Here is a 19,033-nt window from a genome sequence, read left to right on the forward strand (position 1 = left end):
CACCCGACAATGTTATTTCTCCATTTTTATTGACTCCTGTGCCAGTTGTTCCAGACAACCCCCTCCCCCAACCCCCGACCCCCTAATGACCCCTTTTCCCCCTAATGACCTGGGCCATGTACTTTATTGAGAAGGTTGAAACGATCAGGTGTAATCCCCCTAAACTCTGCCTTGCTTCTCTCCAGTCTCTCCCTCCTTCTGCTCTTTCTTCGATTCTCCCGTCTTTCCCAGCAGTATCTCAAGAAGAGATTTCCTGCCTCCTCTCAAAATCCAGCCCCTTCCTCTGCGCCTCTGACCCCATTCCTTTGCACCTTATCAAAGCACTTGACCCCTCTCATCTTCACTCTCTGACCACCATTTTCAACTGTTAACTCTCCAGTGGCTTCCCCCCCCTACTGCTTTCAAACATACTCATCTATCTTCTAAAAAAAAAAATCCCCCACCCCATGACTACCTCCAGTTATCACCTCCATTTCCTCCTTCCATTCCTCTCCAAACTTCTTGAGCGAGGTGCCTGCACCCACTGCCTCCACTTTCTCCCTTCCAACTCTCTCCTTGACGCCCTCCAGTCTGGCTTCCACCCCCTTCACTCCACAGAAACAGTCCTCTCAGAGATTACCAGTGATCTTCTTCTTGCCAAATCCATCTTAATCCTCCTTGAGCTCTCAGCTGTCTTTGGCACTGTCGACCACTTGCCTTTCCTGGAAGCGTTATCCCATCTTGGCTTCACTGACACTGTCCTTTACTTCCATCCCTCTGGCCGCTCATTCTCGGTCTCTTTCGCGGGCTCCCCCTCTGCTTCCCACCCCACCAACTGTGGGAATCTCTCAAGGCTCAGTTTTGGATCTCCTTCTATTCTCCATATACACCCCCTTCTTCAGAACTCTTTTGTTTAGTACTTGTTGCGGTAAGTGCTTACATAGTAAGCGCTTAACAGTTATAATAATAATTATAATAATTTGCTCCCATCTCTACGCAGCTGATTCCCAAATCTACATCTCCAGCCCTGATCTCTCTCCTCCTCTATAATCTCGTATTTCCTCCAGCCTTCAAGTCATCTCTACTTGGAAATTCCGCTGACACCTCTAATTTAGCATGTCTAAAGCAGAACTCCTCATTTCCACCTAAACCCTGTCCTCTCCCTGACTTTCCCACCATAGTAAAGCAGCATTACCATCCTTCCTACCTCAGCAAACCCATAACCTTGGCGTTATCCTCCACTCATCTCTTTAATTCAACTTGTATATTCAATCTGTCGCCAAGTCCCGTTGGTTCAACCTTCACAACACAACTAAAATCTATCCTTTCCTCTCCGTCCAAACCATGTTAATCCAAGCATTTATCCTGTCCCGCCTTGGTTACTGTCTAAGCCTCCTTGCTGACCTCCCAGCCTCTTGTCTCTCTCCACTCTAGTCCATACTTCACTATGTTGCCCAGATCATTGTTCTACAAAAATCTTCAGTCCATTCTTCCCCACTCTTAAAGAATCTCCAGTGGTTGCCAGTTCACCTTCCATCAAACAGAAACTCCTTACCATTGACTTTAAAGCACTTAACCTGTCCCCTCTTACCTCACCTCTCTGTTGTCCTATTTTAACCTAGTCCGCACACTCTGCTCCTCTAATGCTAACCAACTCACTGTACCTTCATCTCATCTGTCTCGCTGCCGACCCCTCCCGCACTTCATGCCTGTGGCCTCGGACCTCCCCCTTTCTTCATATCCTACAGACAGTTGCTTTCCGCTCTTTCAAAGTCTTATTGAAAGCATACCTCCTCCAAGAGGCCTTCCCTAACTTAGCCTTCATTTCCTCTTCTTTCATTCCTGCCTTTGCACATGAATTTGTACCCTTTATCACCCCTCCCTTAGCCCCAGAAGGCTTATGTACGTATCCATAATTTATATAAATGTCTGTCTCCCCCTCTACATTGTCAACTCATTGTAGGCAGGGAATATGTCTACCAGCCCTATTATATAGAGAAGCAGTGTGGTTTAGTGGGAAGAGCCCAGGCTAGAGAGTCAGAGGACATGGGTTTTAATCCCGCCTCCACCACTTGTCCGCTGTGTGACCTGGGGCAAATCACTTAACTTCTCTGTGCCTCATCTGTAAAATGGGGATAAAAAGTGAGCCCCACGTGGGACAACCTGATTACCCTGTATCTACCCCAGCTCTTAGAACAGTGCTTGGCACATAGTAAGTGCTTAACAAATACCATAATTATCATTATTAGTATATTGTATTCTTCCAAGAGTGTGGTGCAGTGCCCAATGAGTACGATGAACAGATTGCATGAGTAATTTACCACTAGTCAGTCAGTGATACAGTGCAGAACATTGTATTAAGAGTTTGGGAGCGTCAGAAGACATGACCCCTGTTGTCAAGTGATGCACACGATTATCTGTAGATAATAATAATAATGTTGGTCTTTGTTAAAACGCTTACTATGTGCTGCAGTCCCCTCATCTGTAAAATGGGGATGGAGACCATGAGCCCCACGGGGGACAACTTAATTACCTTGTATCTATCCCAGCTCTCAGAACAGTGCGTGGCGCATAGTCAGCGCTTCACAAATACCTTCACCAAACAGTTCAGTGGTAAACAGGCACACTCCCTGCCCAGAACGAATTCAAGGGTTTAAGTAATAATAATGATGATGTTGGTATTTAAGTGCGTCCTAGGTGCAGAGCAATGTTCTAAGTGCTGGGGTAGATACAGGGTAATCAGGTTGTCCCACTTGAGGCTCACGGTCTTAATCCCCATTTTCCAGATGAGGTAACGAGGCACTGAGAAGTTAAGTGACTTGCCTAAAGCCACAGAGCTGACAGGTGACGGAGCCGGGATTAGAACCCACGAGCTCTGCCTCCCAAGCCCGGGCTCTTTCCACTGAGCCACACTGCTTCTCTGGTGGTGAATGGAGCTGGTTCCATCAAGGCAACTGCTGTTGCGAGGGATCCGAAAGCTGAAACAGTTTACTAATTTAGAAATGTTGGCAGTGCTATTCCTCAGAACCCCAAAGATCAGAAGGTGCGGATTGTCTCTATGTTGAAAAGAGAAGGAGGACCCAAGAAAAAGGCTGAAATTGACCCCAGGAACTAGTTATTCCCTGGGGAAAAGTGTTTGCATTTAAAGATAAAACCTTTAAGATAGCCCATTGCAATGGTGACAGTGGAATTTCATCACAGTAAAGGTGCTAAACTGACTGAAGACCAAGGGAAAATCAGAATTGTATTCCCTGCTTTTGGAAACTAGTTATTTGGGAATTCTTTTTAATAATAATTATGGTATTTTGTTAAGCGTCTACTGCGTGCAAGGAAAGAAGTTGACAAAGTCACTCCTCAAATATGGCGGTTTCCAGGGTGAAGACTGTGATGACCTCACCAGCTGTTTTGTTGGAAAATCTGCCGCGAGCGGATCCGGATCCCCCCTCCGCCTTCTTAGCATGGCCCATTGCCCCAGATCGCAGTCAGAACACCCTTTGGTGTCGTGTAGGAGAGCCCCGACCGCGGACTGCAGCTAGGGTCCTACAGTTCTCCGGCTCTTCCCTTCCAAGGCTGAAGTGGATTGGGGCTCCCTGCCCTGCAAACCCCACTCCTCTACCCCTTAACCACCACCTGTTGCTGGAGGGCAGGGGGATCGTTTGGAATCTGGCCAGCCTGACCCCCTGTTCTTGAGGTTGGCTGCAGGGAGCTCCCTCGGTTTCCCGAGTAGACTCATCTCCCAGCACTGAGTCTCTACTGTCATTAGGCCTAGTGGTTACAGCCCTGAATAAGTTTTTAGTGCCAGGGTTGCATTAGTTTGGTAACAAGTAGAACAGAATACTGATGTGGAGCATCTTTCCCTTTCTCAAATACTGGCTCCCTCCCCGCCATTTGTTAATTCATTTAGTGGTATTTATTGAGCGCTTACTATGTGCAGAACACTGTACTGAGCGCTTGGAATGGACAGTTCGGCAACAGATGGAGACAATCCCTGCCCATTGACGGGCTCACAGTTTAATTGGGGGAGACAGACGGACAAAAACAAGACAACTTAATCACGATAAATATGTCTACCACTCTGCTGTATTGTACTCTCCCAAGTGCTTAATACAGTGCTTTGCACACGATAAGCACCCAAATTTCATCCATGATAGCATAGTCTCAGTTGAATAATAATGATAATAATAATGTCATCTGTAAAGCACTTACTATGTGTCAGACACTGTACGAAGCACTGAGGTGGACACAAGCAGATGGAGTTGGATTCAGTCCCTCTCCCACATAGGACTTACAGTCTTAATCTTACTTTACAGATGAGTTAACAGGCCCAGGGAAGTTAAGTGACTTGTCCAAGGCCACAGAACAAGATCAGTATTTATTGACCACTTACTATGTGTAGAGCACTGTACTAAGTGCTTGGAAGAGTACAGTTCAGCAGAAACTCCGGTGGTTGCCCACCCACCTCTGCGTCAAACAAAAACTCCTCACCATTGGCTTTAAAGCACTTGATCACCTTGCCCCCTCCTTCCTCACCTCACTACTCTCCTATTACAACGCAGCCCGCACACCTCATTCCTCTAATGGTGACCTTCTCACTCTACCTCAATCTCGTCTATCTTGCCGCCGACCTCTCGCCCACATCCTGTTTCTGTCCTGAAACGCTCTCCCTCCTCATATCAGACAGATAATTGCTCTCCCCCATTTCAAAGCCGTATTGAAGGCACATCTCCTCCAGGAAGCCTTCCCTGACTAAGCCCTCATCTCCTCTTCTCCCTCTCCCTTCTGCGCTGCTCTTACTTGCTCCTTCATTCTTCCTCCCTCCCCTCCCCACAGCACGTGTGTATATATATCCATCATATATCTATATTAACATATGTCTCCCCCCAGACTGTGAGCTCGTTGTGGGCAGGAATGTGTCTATTGTCGAACTGTACTCTCCCAAGGGCTTAATACAGTGCTTTGTACATAGTAAGCACTCAATACAATTGAATGAATGAATGAACAGACAGTATTAGACACGTTCCCTGCCCGTGACAATTTTACAGTCTAGAGGGGGAGACCGACATTACTATGAATAAATGAGTAATTTATAATATAGAAGTTAACGATATGTACAGAGTGCTGTGGGGTCGGGGTAGGGTGAATATCAGATGTCACAGATTGAAGTGTGTGGCTGCTTTGTTAAATGCCCATCGTGTGCCAGGTTCTGTTCTGAGCCCTGGGGTAGGTACAAGGTAATCAGGTTAGACACAGTCCGTGTCCACCATGGCGCTCACCATCTTCATCCCCATTTTACAGTTGAGGTAACCGAGGCACAGAGAAGTGAAGTGTCTCGCCCAAGGTCACCCAGCAGACAAGCAGCGGAGCCGAGACTAGAACCCAGATCCTTGTGACTCCCAGGCCCGTGCTCTGTCCACTAGGTCACGCTGCCCTGTAAGTGTCCCACTGCTGCGCACATTCTCCAGGTCTTTCCCCCTCTTCTTGCCGGATGCCCCAGGTTTCAGTTATACCCACTCCAAATTTTTCCCTTCATGATCTTCTGATGTCAGGATAGATCTGCTGATTTGCATGGTTGTTTCCTCTCTTTTGGGGTAGGACTCACTTTCCTCTGGAATTCTTCCTTCACGATCCCCACAAGGAGAACTTCTCTTCTGTGTCCTGTGGCTCCAGGATCACATATCCGATGGTTCTGTTTGCCCTCACTTCCCTGCGTCACACCTTAGAACCTCTCCCCCTCAAAATGACCGAGGGTCTTCTCTTCCCAGTAGTGCCCTTTGTTCCTCATTTCCCAATCCTCCCCTGTGATGGTTTGGGTTCCAGAGGACAGTTTGAGAGGTCTGTATGAGTGAGTTTCCTCCTCCAGAAACCACCAGAGTTCCCCTTCCTCCCTTTTTCTGAGTGTGGGGCTAAATTGAGAGCCCATCAGACTGACTTATTACCCCATCCTCCCCATTCTCCTTCTTTCCAACCCCCTGCTTAGCCGGCTCTCTAATTTTGCACCCTGCCCCTGTCCTTCTAACCCCATCCTCTGTCATTTCTTAAAGATAGTTGCCTCCTTACTGCTGTCGTCAACCTTCCACTCTCAGGTGACTCCCTGGGTCCTTAAGCGCACTCAAGCCTCTCATTCAAAGAATGTCTCTTCCAGGTCCCACTGCTCCCCTCAGCTATCATGCCATTTCCTCCTCTTGTTGAAATACCTCGAGTGGGTTGTAGAGAACTGCTGCCTTCCCTTCCTCTCCACCGGCTCTCTTCTTGATATGCTTCAGTCAAGGTTCGGGCCCTTTTTATTCCGAGACCTCACTCTCCAAAATCACCTGGGGCCATGTCAAAACTAAGCACTCTGTCCCCATCCACCCTGACCGTCAACTGCCTTCAGCGCAGCTGACCACCACCTGCTCCTTGGATTGCTATTGACATCTTGGTTTTGCCAGTGGGATGATCACTTGTTTGTCCACCTTCCTCTCTCTCTAACAGTTGTTTCTTGGTTTCATTTATTGTGTCCTCTTTTGTCCCTCAATCCCTAACTATCAATCAATCAGAAGCAGCGTGGCTCAGTGGAAAGAGCCCGGGCTTGGGAGTCAGAGGTCATGGGTTCTATTCCCGGCTCCGCCGCTTGTCAGCTGTGTGACTTGGGGCAAATCACTTAACTTCTCTGTGCCTCAGTTACCTCATCTGTAAAATGGGGATTAAGATTGTGAACCCCATGTGGGACAACCTGATCACCTTGTATCCCTCCCCCCAAGCGCTTAGAACAGTGCTTTGCACATAGTAAGCGCTTAACAAATGCCATCATTATTATTAATTGAGGACTTATTGAGGGCAGAGCACTGTGCTAAATGTGAAGTCTAGAGGGGAACACCCACCCTAACTGGGTGTCCCTTCCTCTTGCTCTGCGTTCACTCTCCATCTTCCCTGTCTAAGAAGCACACAATCATGGGATCATCCTCAGCTCCTCAGTGTCTTTCAGCTGTCACGTCCCCTCAACTGCTAAATTCTGCCCATTTTTCCTCCAGAACACTTGTGGCTTCACTCTTTCCTTTTCACCCAGGCATTCACAGCATCCGTACTCAGACGTGAGTGTAGATGGAGAGTAGAAGGGGACTCGAAACTGAACCTTAAGGGGTCCCCACAGTTAGGAAGTGGGTGGTAGAGAAAGAGCTGAAGATAGAAAAGGCGCAGCCCAAGAGTTAACAGGGAGAACAGGGATAGTGTCAAAAGAATTCCAGGATAGATAGTGGTTCCAGATCCACCCTGCCAATGGGTGTCGAGAGGCTAAGGAGGATTTGGACGGATTAGAGTCTTAGATGTGACAGAGAAAGTCTCTGGAAACCTTGAAGAAGGCCGTTTCAGTGGAGTGGTGGTTAGAGAAACCAGATTGTAGAAGATAAATTAGTTTATTGTGCATTTTATAATGGTATGCAAAATGATTTATGCTGAATGCAAATTTTTGATTTCCTTTCTTGACCAAATCTAGAAATTGGACAGAAAGTACAAACTTTTTTGTGTATGACTTTTTTGGAAAGTCTCAACTGCACAAGGCATGGCCAAGTGGAAAGAGCCTGGGCTTCGGAGTCAGAGGTCATGAGTTCGACTCCTGGCTCTGCCACTTGTCAGCTGACTGTGGGCATGTCACTTAAGTTCTCTGTGCCTCAGTTCCCTCATCTGTAAAATGGGGATTAAAAGTGTGTGAGCCCCACGTGGGACAACCTGATTACCCTGTTTCTCCCCCAGCGCTTAGAACAGTGCTTAGCACCTAGTAAGCGCTTAACAAATACCAACATTATTATTATTATTACAAGGTACACTTATATTCAGCTTATGATATAGAACAAATTTGAATGAAGATGTAGTAACTAAAGAACCTGTGGCACTTGGACGTGATGCAGTTGTCACATCAAAATGTGTTTTTGGATCCTGAGGAAATCCTGCTGGGTTGAACCCTTCTTTCCCAACTCCTCTCCTCCTCCTCCTCTGCCCTCCCCTCCTGCTGCCATCCCTCTCCAGTCCGTGGGTTTTCCCAGTAGGAAATGCCTCGTTTCACTGTTCGTTCCACTTTTATGGTCAGGGCATCTATTTCACTACAACTGTTTGGATGATAGAAGGAGTACTGGTCTCAAAGGAGAGTTTGCGTCCAGCCAAGTTTTGATATCTGTTCTGCCCCAAATTTTTTCTCCCCCACAGTTTGGGTCACAGTCTGTTCCAGAGTTTTTCTAATTTTCCTTTTTTGTTGTTGTTGTTTTAACAGGTTTGATCTGTGGATGAAATGAATCATGATTTTCAAGCTCTTGCATTAGAATCTCGGGGAATGGGAGAGGTGAGTATTCGTAGATTCCACACTCTCCGGTTTTATAAAAACAGTCGAGAATCTCTGATGGAAGTCATCAAAGCAGCTATCAGAATCGCTCTTCCAGCCTTTAGGGTTGTTTCTTGTTTTTACTAGAAGTTAGACTTAATGAAAGATCCGTGAAACTATAAACTGGAATAAATTTTAAGGTACGATGTCGGCTTGTTGTTCCGAGTGCTTATCCCACTGTTCGTCACTCCTATTGATTCTTGCTAGATGTCCAGTCCCCCTGCTGATGAGGCACATCTTGCCTTCTTCTTATCCCCCATTTATAGGCTGTCAGCCCCAACGGGTGCTTGCCCACCCACCTGGACAATTACCTTCCCCACCTGAGAGTGTCAGTGGCCCGAGAGGAATTTGGAGGGGAAGAATGGGGTGGGTTTGGAAAAATAGCAATGTCAGGAGCGTCGTGGAAGAAATTTAATGAAAAAATGTGACTACTTCGGTACCCTGGTTAGGGCTCTTCATTGGTTCCATAAAGGGAAAGAGCACTAAATAAAGTAGAGCTTCCACAGGAAATAATGGAAAGTGGTTCCCCAAATTGACCCAAACTATATAAACATGTAAAATGATAGAAGCTCAATAAACATTGTTGTGTGATCAAAAAGCAATGTCAATATTGGTCAATAACAAGTTCTGAATTTGATATTTTTATAGCTACATTTAATAAATACTTAATTTTAGGGCAGCTTCACTTCCTGAATTCTTTAGAAAAGGAAGTAGCTGTGGCCTAGTGGGTAACACACGGGCTTGGGAGTCAGAGATGTGGGTTCTAATGCCAGCCTCCGCCACTCCTCTGCTGTGTGACCTTGGGCAAATCGGTTAACTTGTCTGTACCTCAGTTTACCTAACCGCAGAATGGGGATTCAATACCTGTTGTCCCTGCTGCTTGACTGTGAACCTCATGTGGGACCGGGACTCTGACCTGGGTAACTTGTGTCTACCCCAGTGCTTAGAATGGCACTTGAGGGATAGTAAACAAACACTCAACAAGTACCATACAAAAGGGTTCTCCTAAGATTAGAGATCTATCCTGAGCTATGTTAAGTAGGGTGGCTATCTAATGCTAAACTGAAAGGGTTTTTCATCATCCTGAGTCAGTCAAAATGCTTCAGAGGCTGAGGAAGAGAGGAACTGAGGTGATGAAGTGTGCAAAGCCAAGATAAGGTCTGCGGCAAAAATTACAATACTTTCCCAAGTAAGAACACCAGGAGAAGAGCTTTATTCCATGTGTGGCCTAATTGAGTTAGACTAGTGGCACATCCAGCCCCGTATTCTTTCTTTGCCAGTGTCAATGTGGCATTTGGAGACAGAGTCTGATGGTTCCCTCCCTTGACATATATCTCCTTCACCCATCTTAGACTTCTCATTAAGTAATATATATATATTATTGTACTGACTGGTTAAAATGTGAGTCCCATGTGAGACAGGGACTCTTTGACCTGATTGACTTCTATCTACCCCGGCTCTTGGAGCAGTGCTTGATACATAAGTGTGCAATACACATATAATAACGGTAATAATGGTAATTGAGTGACAGTTGACTGCTGAACACTGTTCTTGGGAAGAATGCAGAAGGAAAGGACACAATCCCTGCCCTCGGGGAGCTCAAAATCTTAACAGGGAGACTGACACTTGGAGTTATCCTTGTGTCATCTCTCTCATTCAGTCCTCATATTCAGTGTCACCCAATCCAGTAGGTCCTAAAACATGCCTAGAATCCACCCTTTTCTCTCCATCCTAAGCAGAATATCCACCGCCTCTTTGACTACTGAATCAGCTGCCTCACTGCCCTGCCTGCTGACTGGGTAATTCTTCCTACAGAACTTCACCCCCATCTTCCCTCTCCTCCAGAGCTCCAGTGGTTGCCCATCTCCCACTGCATCAAACAGGAACTCCTTACCAGGCTTTAAAGCACTCAACCAGCTCACCCTCTCCTACTACAGACCGGCCCGGGCCCGCACGCTTTACACCTCTAACGCCAACCTGCTCACTGTACCTCAGTCTCTTCTATCTTGTCCCCTACCCTTTACCCACTCCTGTTGGCCTGGCCCTCTCTCCCCATTCATATGTGACAGGCCATCACTCTCCCCGCCTTCAAGTTGTATTCAAATCACAGGAAACATGTCTCCCTTGTCGGTTGTGTGGACTTCTCCCAAGCACAAAATAAGTGTTCAATAACCACTATTGATTGACCGACACAATGAAATTACAGGTAGGAGGAAGAAGATGAATATCACCCCACCTGTAGCATTTATGTACATATGCTCTATGCTCTGATGTTTCCTCTGTGTGTACATTTAATGTCTGCGTTGCCCTCTAATTTGTAAATTCCTTGGGCGGGACTGTGCATACTAATTCAGTTGTATTCTCCCAAGTGTTTGGTACAGTGACTTGCATGCAGGCTCAAAAAATACAGTTCGTTCATTCATTCAGTAGTATTTATTGAGTGCTTACTATGTGCCGAGCACTATACAAAGCGCTTGGACTCTACATTTCGGCAACGGATAGAGGCAATCCTTGCCCAGTGACGGGCTCACAATCTGATTGGGGGAGAGTTGATTAATGTCTGTCTCCCCCTCGAGACTGTAAGCTCACTGTGGGCAAGGAATGTGAGAATATGTATTCTCCCAGGCACTTAATACGGTGCTCTGCACACAGTAAGCAGCGTGAGAAGCAGCGTGGCTCAGTGGAAAGAGCACGGGCTTTGGAGTCAGAGGTCATGGGTTCGAACCCCGGCTCTACCACTTGTCAGCTGTGTGACTTTGGGCAAGTCACTTAACTTCTCGGTGCCTCAGTTACCTCATCTGTAAAATGGGGATTAAGACTGTGAGCCCCACGTGGGACAACCTGATTCCCCTGTGTCTACCCCAGCGCTTAGAACAGTGCTCGGCACATAGTAACCGCTTAACAAATACCAACATTATTATTATTATTAGTAAGCGCTCAGTCAATAGGATTGACTGACTAGGTGAGGAGACACTTAAATAGTGTAGTTTATACGTCAGTATGACCCGAAACACCGCAGGTGGTTGTGAGCACTTAAGAATAGTGGTGACATAGAAGTATAAAAATGATAGTTGGTAGTAGTGTGAAGAAGAAGTGTGATTCGGAATGGCCTCCTGGAGAGGTGGGGTTTCAGATGGTCCTTTCTGCAGCCTGACCTGGTGGAAAGAGCACAGTGGGGAAGAATATACAGATGGATATTAATAATAATAATAATAATAGTGGTATTTGTTAAGTGCTTACTACGTACCAGGCACTGAACTAGAGAAGCAGCGTGGCTCAGTGGAAAGAGCCCGGGCTTTGGAGTCAGAGGTCATGAGTTCGAATCCTGGCTCTGCCACTTGTCAGCTGTGTGACTGTGGGCAAGTCACTTCACTTCTCTGTGCCTCAGTTACCTCATCTGTAAAATGGGGATTAAGACTGTGAGCCCCACGTGGGACAACCTGATTCCCCTGTGTCTACCCCAGCGCTTAGAACAGTGCTCTGTACATAGTAAACGCTTAACAAATACCAACATTATTATTAACCAAGCACTGGGGTGGATATAAGCAAACTGGGTTAGGAACAGACTATTCCAAATATTGTAAATTTGACTCTCCTGCTGTGTAATTGGTGTGGTACTTTTCTTTTTGGAACTGGGAAAGCACAACCCTTGTTAAAAGGGGATGGGGAGAACTGCAGCCCGAGCAGAAGGGAGTTCCTGTTAGGAGGAATGATGTAAGTGTGAACTGTTGTGTAATGGGAAAAGAGTGAATATGTGAGAAGGAGAAAGCTGAAGGAATGCCTTAAAAGCAGGCAGTGAGGATTTTCTGCTTGATGTGAAAGGAAATGACAGGTTTGCCTACTCCATCTCAGCATAATACTGTGTTTAAATAACTCAGTTATAATTCCCAGGTAGGAAACTGTTTTATTTTCTTGAAGCCGATGGTTTCTTCCATCTGATAGGAATTTAGTGACTCAAGAAGGAATAAGCCTATCTCTGAAAGGAGAAAAAATTGCCATGTAAACAAATTTCAGCAAGGCTGAAAGTATGAATTTGATTTTCCAACTCCAAAATTGGTGCTTACTGTCAATGAAAATAGACAAAATAGATAAAATTTCAGTCGTTTATATTTGTGAAAAATAATGAATAACTTTAGATCTATATTTTATTAAAATGAAAGTGCAAATATAGCTAAAAAGTGAATAATGTCTTTTTTTTCTTTGGGCTGTAGCAGTTGGTTTACTAGTTTTGACCTTACTTTTCAAACACTTGGATCTTTTTCCAGAGGTGTTTTTGATGATCATTTAAATGTAATTTCCTCTTTCAAATAGCTCCTACCTACCAAAAAGTTTTGGGAACCTGATGATTCGACAAAAGATGGACAAAAAGGCATATTTCTTGGGGATGACGAATGGAGAGAGACTGCATGGGGAACTTCTCGTAAGTGATTATTTTTGGTTGTGGCATTTATAAATCACTTCTCCTGTTGGACATTTTGTAAACCTCACATTTGCTTACTGAGTGACCAAAAGTTGTGTACTGATAAAGCATAAGCCTTGATGCTGAAATTGTTCTGATTTGTAATTAGATGGAATCCAATCAATAGCATGTCACTCTTTTCATAATATTTGGCTGAGAATTTCACTTTCTATTCAAACGGAGTTGAGTTAATGTGTTTCATTAGAGAGTCTGATTTTTCAAAATATATTTGGCAAAAAATTTGTAATTTTTTCAAGTTCTAAATTGGTTCCAAATCCAAACTCTAGACTGAGAGTATTTGCATAAAATTTATTTGACTTTTATTAAATTTCCATTGGTATAAACGGTCACCCAAACTCATTTTACAAAAAAATTAAACTACTTCTCCAAAAGCGTCTGTAGACCTTCTTAGCTGTTATGATAGATAACCCTCTGTGGATGCCTTAGAGACATGAAGATTAGAGCTAAAGGTCTCAAGTTGATCCACGGGAAAGATACTTAGGAGTAATTTCTGGGCCCAAAACTGAATGCAAAATTAATTAATTTTGACCCGAGTCTTGGACATGTGGGCCTAGAAGGCCTCTGCTTCTCCGCCTCTACTCCCTCCCTCCACTCTACCCCCTTCCCCGCCCCACAGCACTTGTGTATGTTTGTGCATATTTATTATTCTATCTTTTTTATTAGTGATGTGTATATGCCTGTAATTGTATTTATTTTGATGTTATTGATGCCTGTCAACTTGTTTTGTTGCCTGTCTCCCCCTTCTAGACTGTGAGCCCGTTGTTGGGTAGAGATTGCCTCTGTCTGTTGCCGAGTTGTACTTGGCAAGCGCTTAATACAGTGCTCTGCACACAGTAAGCGCTCAGTAAATACGATTGAATGAATAAATGTGACCACATGCTTGCTGTCAGAGACCTGCTCCTGTGCCCCTTCCCTGTTTATGCAAGGCCTAGAGGCAGGCTCTGCTGTTTTCAGGATGGGGTCTGGCCTTTTCCTCGTTGTAGTGTTTCTCTCACCCAAAAATCTCTGTGAGGGAATGCCAAAAAGCAGCTGAAATCAGGTGTTTTTTCTGGGCCCGTTGAGTTCTGTGGGAAGGGAGAGGAAGGGAACGATGAGGAGAAAAGAAGGGAGATGACTTGAGCCACAGAAATCCAACCCTTCATAGGGTCATATGGGTCCAGAGGTACTAAATGTGTAAGGCAGATGGGCCCCAGTCCAAAGGAGAAAAGAAAACCTGCCTTTAACCCCTTTTAAGGGCCATTCCTCTTTTGAAGTAGATCAGTGACCACGTTGATTCTGGGGCCTTGGGCTGAATTGCTAACAGGCTAAATTCTGCAGGACACCTTGACTATGCAAGCCTTCACGTTAGCTTACTTTCTGTTATTGCAGCCAAGTGCCCTGACTTCCATTATCCCTTAATCCACCAGACTTTTTCATCTCCTTCCAGTAAGGAAACCTGTGTGGCAGGATAGCGCTTCAAATTTGAACAGTCTGCTTGGGTGGGTTAAGGGATCAGTGTTAGTCTCCACAGAGCGGCCTGTAGAGGAAAGTTAAGAGCATATCTCCCCCGGGCTCCCCCCGGCCCGGTTTTTCTCCCACACAAGCGTGATCCAATCTGAGGATCCCCAAACCAGTGAGCGCTGTTCGTTCTGACCCCCTGGCTGCCCACCCTGCAATTTTTATTTCACAGGGTTTTGTTTCAGAGGGTAGACAAGGAAGAACAGGGCTTAGAGGAAGTAGGGAACCCTTACAGTTTCGGTATCAATCAGTGGTATCTACTGAGTACTTACTATGCACAGGGTACCGTACTAAGGGACTGGGAGAGTTCAATGCAACGGAATTAGCAGACACGTTCCCAGCCCGTATCGAGCTTACAGTCTAGAGGGGGTATGCTTGTTTTCCACATGTATGCAGTCGTTTTATTGAGACAGTCTTCCGATTTGGTCCAGGTTTGACGCAGTTTGGACCCAGGCCAGATTGTGGGACGGAAGGATGCGGAGCCGTGGTCGTCGGTACTTTGTTACTAAACGCCGCACAAATAATCGTCTCTCTTCCTTTTGAACAGACCATTCTATGTCCCAGCCTATTATGGTCCAGAGAAGACCCGGACAAGGTTTTCATGGAAACAGTGAAGTGAACGCTATACTGTCTCCTCGCTCGGAAAGTGGAGGCCTTGGAGTGAGCATGGTAGAATATGTGTTAAGTTCCTCTCCTGCAGACAAATTGGATTCTCGATTTAGGAAAGGAGCTTTTGTAAGTATGCCATCGGTTTGGGTAGGAAGATCCTTAATAATTTATTTTTTCTTCCAGTTAAAATTTTTGGCCTCTAGTTCTGCTGAGGCAGAAAGGAAAAAAAGGTCACATCTGGGGAAACCTATCTAGGTTGTCACACAGATGCTAAATATCTTTCACTTCTAAAAACGATTGAAAACCAATCGTAATTGGTCTCATGGTGGCTGGCTCTCAAAGTAAATACAGTGTTCTGAAGCTTCATGTATCCGTGTACACACAAGGAGATGAACTTGACGTCTGTACGCTATACATCTGTACGCGTACGCCATCTGTACGCTAAGCGTTGTGGTGTTAGCGCTTTATCAGCACCGCTATAGTTAAGGTTGCATTAGCTCTTCATTATAAATTACAACCTGAATGTATTTTAAATTTTGCCCCCTTCCAGATATGTGAGTGCAAAACCTGGCAAACAGGTTGCCACTAAATTCAATTTAAAAGGCACTAAAACTGTTTTTGTATGGTGTACAGCAGTGTAGAATTAGGTCACCTCTTTTTTTGTGTGCTATTAAAGAATTGGGAATCAAACAGATTCTTTTTCCTCAGGGCACTAGAGATGCTGAAACAGATGGACCTGAGAAAGGCGATCAAAAAGGCAAGGCTTCTCCATTTGAGGAGGACAAAAACAGAGATCTTAAACAAGGAGATGATGATGATGTTTCTAAAATAAATGGCAGAGGTTTGCCAAATGGAATGGATGCCGATTGCAAAGATTTTAAGTAAGATTTCAACTTTTTTGAGAAGACAAGCATGTCTTTTTAGGAAGTATTCATTCGCTTGTATGTCTCAGTCAGGCTCTTTTCAAGCTGAAATTTCATTCTTCTGCCTCCCACTGTGCCGTGTGTTGCCTTGTGCTAAGTGTTATTATTCCTCTTAAAGACTAGTGGTTGCTATTCAGACATTCTAATGTAAAAACTAATTTAAGGAAGTAATAAAGGCTATTAAAAGATGCTCTTTTAACTAGTGAGCGATAGGCCAAATTTCTACGGTTGTTTATATTTTTTTCCCCACCATCCCTCCGTGCTTAAACTTGTTTCTGTAGCTGATTTTCTGCAGATCACCAAAACCTCTTTGGAGGGCTGTCTCTGGGCTCCTTTCTGCTTGTTTTCACTGCCTTGGTTTTTGGATTCTGGCTTGGGGTTCCTAAATTCAGCTGGGGAGCAGTGTCCCTTCAGCAACACTCACCAAGCGTTCAGGTTCATACTCATCATTCCTCCGGGAGGTTGGGAGATTCCAAAAATTTAAGGTAGCTGACCTTGCCTCTGAAGCTTTTATAGTTGTTAAAAAGAATGTATCAAGGCCATTCAGATGAAGTTTGGACATTTCCTTCATCTAAAATTGATTTTAGGAAGGACAGGAAATGCGTTTACTCACATTTTTCAAATTGTTTCTGAATGAGTTTCTCATCTGTAAGGCCAAATAAAATGAAATACTAAACCAGTGATACTCAAAGCATCAAGGTTTTATAACTACAGCTGCAGGTTCCTTAAGAGGAAGATATATGTACTCTGTTAGGTGCAAGCGCAGAGTGGAATAGAGTTAAATTTTTGTTGGTAAACATCAAAAACAGATGCTTCTTCCTAAATTCAAGAAAGCATTCTAACCGGCAAATCTCTGTTAATAGTCATTTAAAGGAAATTCAGTTGTTTTGAAACCGTCTGACCCTGGCTTTGTTCTTTCAGCATTGACCAGATTCAGCCTGTCCAACTAAAGCAAATATTTCCCACTGAGTTTATTCTGAAAATAGATATTTATAATTGAAGCGTTGGCACAACGTTAACTATAGCAAGAAAAATGGCACCACTGAAAGAAGAGAAGCATAACTGAAACATGGGTAATTGAATTTGCTCCCCTGTAGGATTCTGAATTTTAGCTCTAATCTTCAGGTTTTGAAGCAAATCACATCGAGTCGTCTAGCTTCCTCCTTGTATAGGAAGAGCGAACCCAGGGCCACTTCTGCCCTTCTTCTCTTGTGCTGAAGTGTCTCTGGTGAGCCGAACACGGGACACGTGCTTATTCACTGTTTCCAAAGCGTACTTTGGAAACGTGTGGAAGAAGCATTCAGGGCCCGGAATTGTTGACCGCTTATGGTACCTTAGATTCCCTCGGCCCAGTGGGGGCTCCCAGTTAGCTCTGGGGCTTCCACCGATCTGCTGCAGGATGGTGAGGTGGGGGCGCAGGTTCTAGGTCAGTGATCAGTCCCGGGATCCCTAACAGAGCTCCTGAAACTAGGGCAGATTCCTAAGAGGTGCTCGGAGGCCGTGACAGTCTGGGAAGCAGTATGACCTAGGGGAAAGCGCCCAGATCTGGGAGTCGGGAGACCCAGGTTCTGATCTGTGCCCTGACACTGGTCTGCTGGGTGACCCTGGGCAAGTAAAGCCCCTTTCTTCCCTGTACCTCATTTTCCTGATCGGCAAAATGGGAGTGAGATGCTTAGATTGCACGCCCCTTGTGCGACAGGACCTGCATCTCTAGGTTCTACCCCGGAACTAAGCACATACTAAATACAAAATTACCGTCACACTCTCTGCGGTACCCCCAAGCCGCCGTGGGGCTTGGGAGCTCCATTCGGAGTTCAGTGGGCTCCTAGCAGTCTGGCAGCCTAGTTACTGAGTGGGCTTCAGGAACTAAATGGGACAGAGAGAGCAGTGTGGGTTTCCTTCCCCCAAATGGGTCCACATCTGGAGAAATGGGCTCATTGTTTCTCCTCATTTTTGACATAATGAAGAGAATAAATATTCTGGTTTTAATACTAATAGAGAGGGAGGTTTTTTAATAAGGATAGTGCTGGGCTGAGAAATCCAACCCCCCCGTGTTAGTCTTCTCACTGGTGTCATGGTCAGTGTCTGCACTCAGAGCTCCATTAATACCATTGATCAACTGATTGATTGCTTCCTCAGTCTTCAGTGTCTCCCCTCTTCAATCACCATGTCACTCTTTGATCCAGATCGTTTCTCTAAAATGTTATTCTCTGTATATTTTCCCACTTGTCCAGAACTTTTCACTGTTACTAGTTCCTCGCTATTTCAGGCAGAAACTCTTCCTAACCATTGACTTCAGAGCACTCTTTTTTAAGGTATTTTGAAGCGCTTACTGTGTGCCAGGCACTCTACTTAGCGCTGGGATAGATACAAGATAAGAGCGTTGGACACAGTCCCCATTCTACATAGGGCTTATAGTCTTAATCCCCATTTTACAGATGAGGTGACAGGCACAGAGACATTGTGACTTGCCCAAGGTTACACAGCAGGCAAGTGGCAGAGCTGGGATTAGAACCCAGGTCCTCTGACTCTCAGGCCCGTGCTCTTTGCACTGGGCCACACTGCTTCTCACTTGGCCAAGCTGCTTAGCATCAATCGCTGGAGCGCTGATTGAACAAAGCGGCTTAGTGGAGTGGAAAGTGCGTGGACCTGGGAGTCAGAGGACCCGGGTTCGAATCCTGACTTTGCCACTTACCTGCTGGGTGATCTTCGGCACGGCACTCAACTGCTCTGTGCCTCAGTTCCCTCCTCTGCTGAGTGGAGATTCAGTACCTGTTCTCCCGCCTACATAAACGGTGACCCCATGTAGGACCGGATTATCTTTTATCTACCCCAGTGCTTAATGCTGTGCTTGGTACAGAGTACAGTCCCGAACAAGTAATCATTATTGTTGTTACACTGTGCAGAGCACTGTTCTGAGCTCTCTCCTTACTTATCCCCTCTCTGTTTGCAACCCAGCTCAGACTCTTCACTACTCTCCCCGTATCCTACTAAATCTTGCTAGGATGTCCCTTCCCCTTCACATGTACCCAGTCCCAGTTCTTCCTATCTTCAAGCCCTTCTGATAGCCCATCTCTGTTTGGAGGCTTTCCCTGAATAATTTTTCTTTTTCTCGGCAGTTTTGCTCTTCTCTGCACGTTCTCGGGTGTCTCTGCGCTAGAGAGTGTCTTCTGACTCCGCTCTTTCAGTGATTGA

At 45.3% G+C, this 19,033-nt stretch overlaps 1 protein-coding gene across 7 annotated transcripts in view; it reads left to right on the forward strand.

Annotated features, from left to right (window-relative positions):
* PUM2 (pumilio RNA binding family member 2) overlaps positions 1-19,033 on the forward strand; it is a 117,336-nt gene that overhangs the window by 21,748 nt on the left and 76,555 nt on the right. For all 7 annotated transcript variants that reach the window (XM_029072204.2, XM_029072208.1, XM_029072206.2 and 4 more), the window contains exons 2-5: positions 8,222-8,290; positions 12,641-12,749; positions 14,854-15,041; positions 15,624-15,796. In XM_029072204.2, the coding sequence (XP_028928037.1) occupies positions 8,240-8,290; positions 12,641-12,749; positions 14,854-15,041; positions 15,624-15,796 (521 nt within the window). In that variant the 5' untranslated portion in view covers positions 8,222-8,239. The remainder of the gene's footprint in view (positions 1-8,221; positions 8,291-12,640; positions 12,750-14,853; positions 15,042-15,623; positions 15,797-19,033) is intronic.

This window comes from Ornithorhynchus anatinus, chromosome 9 (genome assembly GCF_004115215.2).
Source record: "Ornithorhynchus anatinus isolate Pmale09 chromosome 9, mOrnAna1.pri.v4, whole genome shotgun sequence".
NCBI classification, from domain to species: Eukaryota; Metazoa; Chordata; class Mammalia; order Monotremata; family Ornithorhynchidae; genus Ornithorhynchus; species Ornithorhynchus anatinus.